Here is a 7,566-nt window from a genome sequence, read left to right on the forward strand (position 1 = left end):
ATTTTACCTAAGCAAAGTTGTTAACAAAATTATGAAATTGATCATATTGCTTATAAAAGGGTTGGCTTACGTATCTCATAAATATATTTTTTTTTTTTCTTTCCAATAAATATCCTCATGTCGTCAAGATTTCTTGTGTAAATAAAGAAAGATGAAAAATTATGACTTTTTTAAATTATTGGAGAAAAAATATTGCACCTAAGCAAAGTTGTTAATAAAATTTAATTTGATTTGGTAACACAATTTTAAAGCATAGGGTGTACCATATTCCAATGTGGTTATTGGTCACGGCCACTCAAAGTGGAAATATTGTTGTAGCATGTAGGAGTGAAAAGAATCAGTATGAGATTGCGTTTGTTCATTGTTGAATGTTAATTCATGTGATACGTTACTGCACATCAAATTTTCTTGTCTGCTGTTCGCAAACTGCAAATTAAACTGCAATTTTGCAAAGCAATGTTGTGGACTCCAGTTTGCAGTTTGCAAACTGCAATGTTCTGGACTGCCGTTTGTAAACTGCAAATTCCACATCAGAATAAGTGTCTTGCTTGCCTTAAAAATACAAATTACTTACGAATACTTGTTTAACCAAAATAGAATAAAGTCATAAACTCTTATATTCATGGTAAAATGTACCTTGAGACAGATTATAGTTAATTAATGTCGGATTTGGTTTTTGTTTTTCGTCGTACTCTCCAAAGTTGTTGTGATCAATAAGATCTAATAAATTGAATCTAACACTAACAGTATGATAGTGTGCAAAACCAATTAAGGATGGATTGAAGATCTATTTGTTTATGAATTTGATATTGAATTTGTAATCAGTTGTCAACTTTGATCATAGGATTGTTATGGAAGCCTTTTACTGAATTCTGAAAAAATTGGGATTTTTTTCATCATACGGACATCAGCATAATAGCTACACTTTTGCAAAGCTTTGATTAGATGATTGATTAATTGTATTTATTCAATGATTATTATCCTCGACCTCCCCTAAGCTTCGGATTTCAATTAGTGACACCTTATAAGTATAAAATAGCATCTTTGACATCACTTCACATTTCAAAATTTGGCCCAAACCTTCTCTCTTCATTTTTTTTTTTTTTTTTGAAAGTAACGTCTATAAAATTGATTCAGCCAATCCGATTCAAAATACCTACCCCTTTGTCATTTTATCATAGATATGATTTTTTTTCTTCCTTCTAATAAATATCTTCGTTCTGTCAAGATTTCTTTTATAATAAAATAACAAAGAAAGAAGATAATACAACATTGTACATATATATTTTATTGAACTAAATCACAAATCCGATATTAAAGCTAAGTTAGAGGTGAGTGTGTTTCAACTACGTGGAGGCTGAAGGTGAAAGCTATAAAATACCTACCTTTAATTAAATATTCTAGCAGGTTAGTTGTATTGACAATGTCCCAAAGTGTGAGTAGAAGACAAATAGGTTAGGAGATATGTCTTTTTTTCCAATGTCGGCTACACTTATTATGAATGATAGTTAATTATGACTTATTGTTGAGTTGCTATACCATTTGATTATTTTTAATCAGAGACAAGTTTTTAACATTTGATTAAAATTCTCAAAAATTTATTCTTTCCTTTCCTTTTTTCCTATTCTTTTAATTTAATAATGATTCTTAACTTAATTTGCTTGAGCATTAGTTTATTACCTTGTGTTTTTTAACTATCATTTCAATCGCATAAGGTAAATCCAACGGCATATAAATATGGTCTTGACGAAGTTAATATCATATATCTTTGCTAGAGATTTCCTAATATATATATATATATATGACAAGGGTATGTCCTGAGCTGTACACTTCAAATAAGACTAAGTACAATAATAAAACCAAAGAAAATAATGAAAGAAAATAATACAATTGCGTAAAATACAATAATGAAAGAAAGAGCATGAATTGTATGCCTGAATAAAGAAAGAGAAGAACTAATCATTAAAGAAACAATAGTATAGCAAACAACCAGCATCAAACATTTTTTTCTTTTTTGATGCTTTGTGGCAATAAGTCTCACCAAGTAAAGCATGTGGCCAATTATAGCAAGCTTATTTACAACCATATTCTCCTCAAGATAAATATGAGTACAACAAAAGATCATAAAGTGGAGAGATGACTAACAATTCAACCATCGAGCATTCAAAAAACAAAAATTTCCCAACACAAGCAAATAGCAAAAACAGAATTTATAAAATGATAAACAAACTCTTATATAAGAAGGAAACCCTAATCCAATAGACTTAAAAGAACAAATAATAAATTAATAAAATAACCTCGCTTAGTTTAAAGTCTGACATATGTTTTCAAGGACTGTTCCATTTAAAATTTCAAAAAGGTGAAAATATGATAGAAAGAAATTTAGCTTCTCTTTTCTTAATTTTGTTAGATACTTATAATAGAAAACAAAATCTTCCTCATGAAATCATCAGAAATAAAGATAAGTGTGTAACATTATTGATTATTAAAACAATAGAAATCGCGTTATGAGAGATCTTGTAAATGGTTGGGTGGACAGTGATATGTAGCAAAACTAAAGGGTCTCGACAACGACTTCCAATCACGCAGTAAGTATGTTTATTTAGCACTGCTTATTCAAATCTTGACTTAGTTATAGAAGACAAATCATCTATTTTAGCATCGCTCTTAACAGGAAATGGGTTTGTTGGGCGAGAACACAGTACAACTTTCTAACAAATGAAATTTTTTGAATATGATCGTTTTATCTTTTGAATGGAGCTTTCTTAGAGAAAAGATGTGACTCCTTTATGATCATCACTCTTAATAAATTTATGCAGTACGTATTGTTTATTTGGCATTGATTTAATAGATTTATGTAGTGGGTACGTATGTTTATTTAGCAACAGAGCTTGATTCAATAATTGAGAAAGATAAAGATAAACGGGGTTCAAATAACCGTTATCTAGAACTTCATTTAGGGTGGCCGACCAACGATTTTGTGGGCTCTGAAATTGAAGGTTGCTAGCAGCAGTCTTCTGGGGTTGATAGTATGTTGAGCTGCAGATTATAAAATGAAAATTTTAATATGAACGCCTCACATGTAGTCGGGAAGTATTCAAATTGCTACCTATTTGTTTTTACCCCCGACGAAGAATAGTACAGTTGATACTTTATTTTTAGTTGGTTAAACACTTTTTTAATTTTTTTTAACTTCTGCTTAAATATTTGTTGTCAGGAAAGTAACTACTTAGTTTCTAGCTTGGAGAAAGTCTTTCATGAATTTTGTTGGAATTATAACATGTCAATGAGAATATGAAATGCCCTCACTTTGTCAATGATATATTTGTTAGAGTCTCATTCTATCATGGTATCAGAGCCCAGGTTTAGTTGAGCTGAGTGTTTGACCAACAGGTGAGAAGTTAGAGCCAGCAACTACCTCCATCAATAGGCATGACCCAACATATGGGCTTGACCGTGAGGGAGAGTGTTAGAGTCCCACACCGACTAGGCACGCTCAAGCTTACTGATTTATAAGAGGGAGTAATCATTCCATTCAATAAGACCTTATTGGGTGTAGAATCAAACTTACCTCAAATTCTATCAATATTGTATGGCAATATGAAGTATAGAAGTATTTTTCTTAAAGTTGAGATAGACGAGTAGACTTTTCTCAAAATTCAAAGAACAACATCCACATCTCTTATTTGAGAAAAAATCTTACGTGCAATGAATACATATACATTAGCTAATGAGAACGCGTAAAACGTCGTGAACGGTATTATGGCACGTCTTCATTTACATATCATATATGCATCCATTGCACCAAATACTTTGTCCTCTTTACTGCCCTCTTCTCAAAATTCAAAAGAACAATTTTTTGAGAAAAAAAATTTCTATGCATAAAGATGCATCAACTAATGAGAAAACATGTATATCTATTATACCAATTACTTTGTCTTGTTGCACTCTTCTCAAAATTTAAAAGAACAACATTTTTATGCCTTGTTTGAGGAAAAACTTTCATACAACATCTGTCATATACGACAATTGATAAGGACGCATTTATGTCATGTAGTGCAAATAATATGACGTGTTTTTCGTTTACCTATTTTATATATATATATATATATATATATATATGCATGATTGTACCAAATATTTTGTCCTCTTGTTTCCCTCTTATAGAATAATGAACAATTTGGTTATTCTAGAGGGGAACCTAACCCTTAAAAATGCAAGTATAAAAGGCCACTCACTCATCCGTTCAGAGGAGAAGCCATTGCCAAGGGCAAGTGAAATCCCTTTGTAATTCTACAGGTGAAATATGAATAATCTGCCCAGTGGACAAGCTGCCGAAGCCAAACCATCCGAGGCAGGCGCCAGACGAGATGAACGGCATGAAAATCAGCCCCCAACGATTCCTGGTAATCAGAACTCGCCGTCTGCTTCAACACCGGACGTAGGCGCCAGAGGAGGTGCAGGACATCTTGGTGATCAGAACCCGTCCGCGACTATTATAGCTAGGACTCCGGGCCCGGGGGCTGTTTTCGCAGGGCAGGAACCATTTGGAGCGGGCGCCAGAGGAGGTGCAGGACATCTTGTTGATCAGAACCCGTCTGCGACTATTATAGCTAGGACTCCGGGCCCGAGGGCGGTTTTCGTAGGGCAGGAACCATCCGGAGTAGGCGCCAGAGGAGGTGCAGGACATCTTGGTGATCAGAACCCGTCCGTGACTATTATAGCTAGGACTCCAGGCCCGAGGGCTGTTTTCGCAGGGCAAGAACCATCCGGAGCAGGCGCCAGAGGAGGTGCAAGACATCTTGGTGATCAGAACCTGTCCGCAACTATTATAGCTAGGACTCCGGGCCCGGAGGCTGTTTTCGCAGGGCAGGAACCATCTGGAGCAGGCGTCAGAGGAGGTGTAAGACATCTTGGTGATCAGAACCCGTCTGCGACTATTATAGCTAGGACTCCGAGCCCGAGGCCTGTTTTCGCAGGGCAGGAACCATCCGAAGCAGGCGCCAGAGGAGGTGCAGGACATCTTGGTGATCAGAACCCATCTGCAACTATTATAGCTAGGACTCCGGGCCCAGGGGCTATTTTCACAGGGCAAGAACCATCCAGAGTAAGGGCTAGTGGAGGTGCAAGACATCCTGGTAATCAGAACCCGCCGTCTGCTTAAAAAAAAAATCCACAATTAAATGTAAGAAATAGCGACTATTGGAGATTCAATAATGAGCATGCCTTCTCCTCAGGATATCTTTCCTCCCAGGAAGAAGTAGTACCCTAGTGATCGTTCGGGTTAGTGACCCGAACACCATCAAGGTGCTGTTGTATGCGAATTTACTATATTTTTAAGTTGGTCATTTTTATTATTTACTTGTTGTAAGTCCGTGGGGATTTCTTAACTTCCATTAAGTCTTGTTCGAGGCCATGGATCCTCTTGGTTCATATATATATATATATATATANATTTTATTGCAATGTTCCCATGTGGATAGCTACATTTTCAAACCTTTAATTAGGTTATTAATTAAGTGGTTATTCTCCTCTACCTCCCCCAGGCTTTGGATTTAAATTAATGACACCCCACAAGTATAAAAGAGCATGTCACATATCTCTTCATATTTAAAAAATTACACCAAAAATCTTCTCTCCGACGTTTACTAACATAATTCCTTAACAAGGTAAATAAGTAATTGAATTATGAGTAGCATAACATTTTTCATGAACCCTTATCATTCTCTTTCCATGGAGAAGATGTAACAAAATATTCCCAACAAAAGCAACAGAAAAACAAATACTTATTATGCTCTGATAATTCTATTAGATAATATGTTAGTGATTCTGTCAGCAAAAAAAACATAATAACAACCCTTATATAAAAAGGAAACCCTAATCATAAACTTAAATGACAAATATTAAATTACTAAAATAACATGGCTTGATTTAAAGTCTTGTTTTTTCAAGAGAATATTCTATTTAAAATTTCAAAAAAAAAAAAAAAATTCAATAGAATTCACTGGTCTAATATATTTATGTTGCGGGCATGTTTAATTAGCTCTTGTTAACTATATTTGCGTTGCATAAGGATAGAGTAGAATTTTATTTAGTAGGAGTGACCTTGAACAATACTAAAACGTTATATTCTCTTATTAAAGATAAGTAACCATAATTATAAAAATACTAACACATGTAATTCTTTTGAAAATACAAAAGTTGAAAGTAAGAAAGATAGTAAGGGATGTATATAGCAAGCTCCTAATTTTGCTAGAAAACAAATCTTCCTCTCAGGGTATCATAAAAAATACATATGAAAATTTAAGAAATTAGAATTAAAATGTATATATTGTTTTACGGGTGATCTTGTAAATGCTTGGGTGCACAGTGATAGATAGCAAAACCAAAGGAGTTCAATAAACTAATCCCAATTACGTAGTGGGATTAACAACTCCACCAAACTCCACTTCCATGCCATGCATGCAGTGGCTTCGTCAGTCTAATTAGAAATACCTACCCTCTTGTCATTTTATCATAGACATGATTTTTTTCTTCCTTCTAATAAATATCTTTGTTCTGTCAAGATTTCTTTTATAAAAAAATAATAAACAAAGATGAAAAATTACGACTTTTTTTAATTATAGGAGAAAAAACATTGTACCTAGGCAAAGTTGTTAATGAAATTTTATTTTATTTGGTAACATCATTTTAAAGCATGGGATGTACCATATTCCAATGTGTTTATTGCTCACGGCAGCCCAAAATGGNGGGCTGCTTTCGTAGGGCCGAAACCATCCGGTAATCAGAACTCGTCGTCTGCTTCAACAAAATCAAAGCATATTCAAGCTAAGACTCCGGTCCCGGGGGCTGTTTTCCCACCGCAGCAACCATCCGAAGCAGGCGCCGGAGGACGTGCAGGAGATCTTGGTGATCAGAAATCGCAGTCTGCCCCAAAAAAATCCCCGACGACTAAAGCTAAGAATGCGGAGATCACAGAAAATCCTGCTGAGAATGGGCAAACTTCTCAGCCAAAGGACAAAAAAATTTAGAGCCAAGATACTCAAGAGTATCCTCCACAACCAACCACGCGTTTCATCTGAAGAAAGAACTACTGAAGTTTCAACAATTAGAATCAGACAGATGCCTTCTCGTGGGGATATTTACTACCAGGGGTAAGTAGTACCCTAGTGGTCGTCCGGATTAGTGACCCGAACACCATCAAGGTGCTGTTGTATACGAATTTACTATATTTTTAAGTTGGTCATTTTTATTATTTACTTGTTGTAAGTCCGTGAGGATTTCTTAACTTCCATTAACTCTTGTTCGAGGCCATGGATCCTCTTGGTTCATATATATATATATATATATATAGAGAGAGAGAGAGAGAGAGAGAGAGAGAGAGAGAGAGCTCTAGCACCTCTGGTTGAAGATGGCGCTTCACCAAGAAGCTATGGTTCTCATTATGTTTCGTTGTTTGTTGATTATGTTAGCTGCAATGCATGTGTTCCAAAAATTTCCATTTTTTCAGTTTATTATTCTCTTATGACCATGGAAATAGAAAAGTGTATGGCTCATCTATAAATA

At 34.9% G+C, this 7,566-nt stretch overlaps 1 protein-coding gene across 1 annotated transcript; it reads left to right on the top strand.

The window, feature by feature from the left end:
* The first annotated feature begins 4,306 nt into the window (after window positions 1-4,306).
* LOC116120782 (collagen alpha-1(I) chain-like) lies at window positions 4,307-7,031 on the top strand. The gene is made up of 2 exons (XM_031406752.1): window positions 4,307-5,138; window positions 6,697-7,031. The coding sequence occupies exons 1-2, from the start codon at window positions 4,307-4,309 to the stop codon at window positions 7,029-7,031; spliced, it is 1,167 nt and encodes a 388-aa protein (XP_031262612.1).
* Window positions 7,032-7,566: the final 535 nt, after the last annotated feature.

Source organism: Pistacia vera, unplaced genomic scaffold (genome assembly GCF_008641045.1).
Source record: "Pistacia vera cultivar Batoury unplaced genomic scaffold, PisVer_v2 Contig945, whole genome shotgun sequence".
Classification (NCBI taxonomy): Eukaryota; Viridiplantae; Streptophyta; class Magnoliopsida; order Sapindales; family Anacardiaceae; genus Pistacia; species Pistacia vera.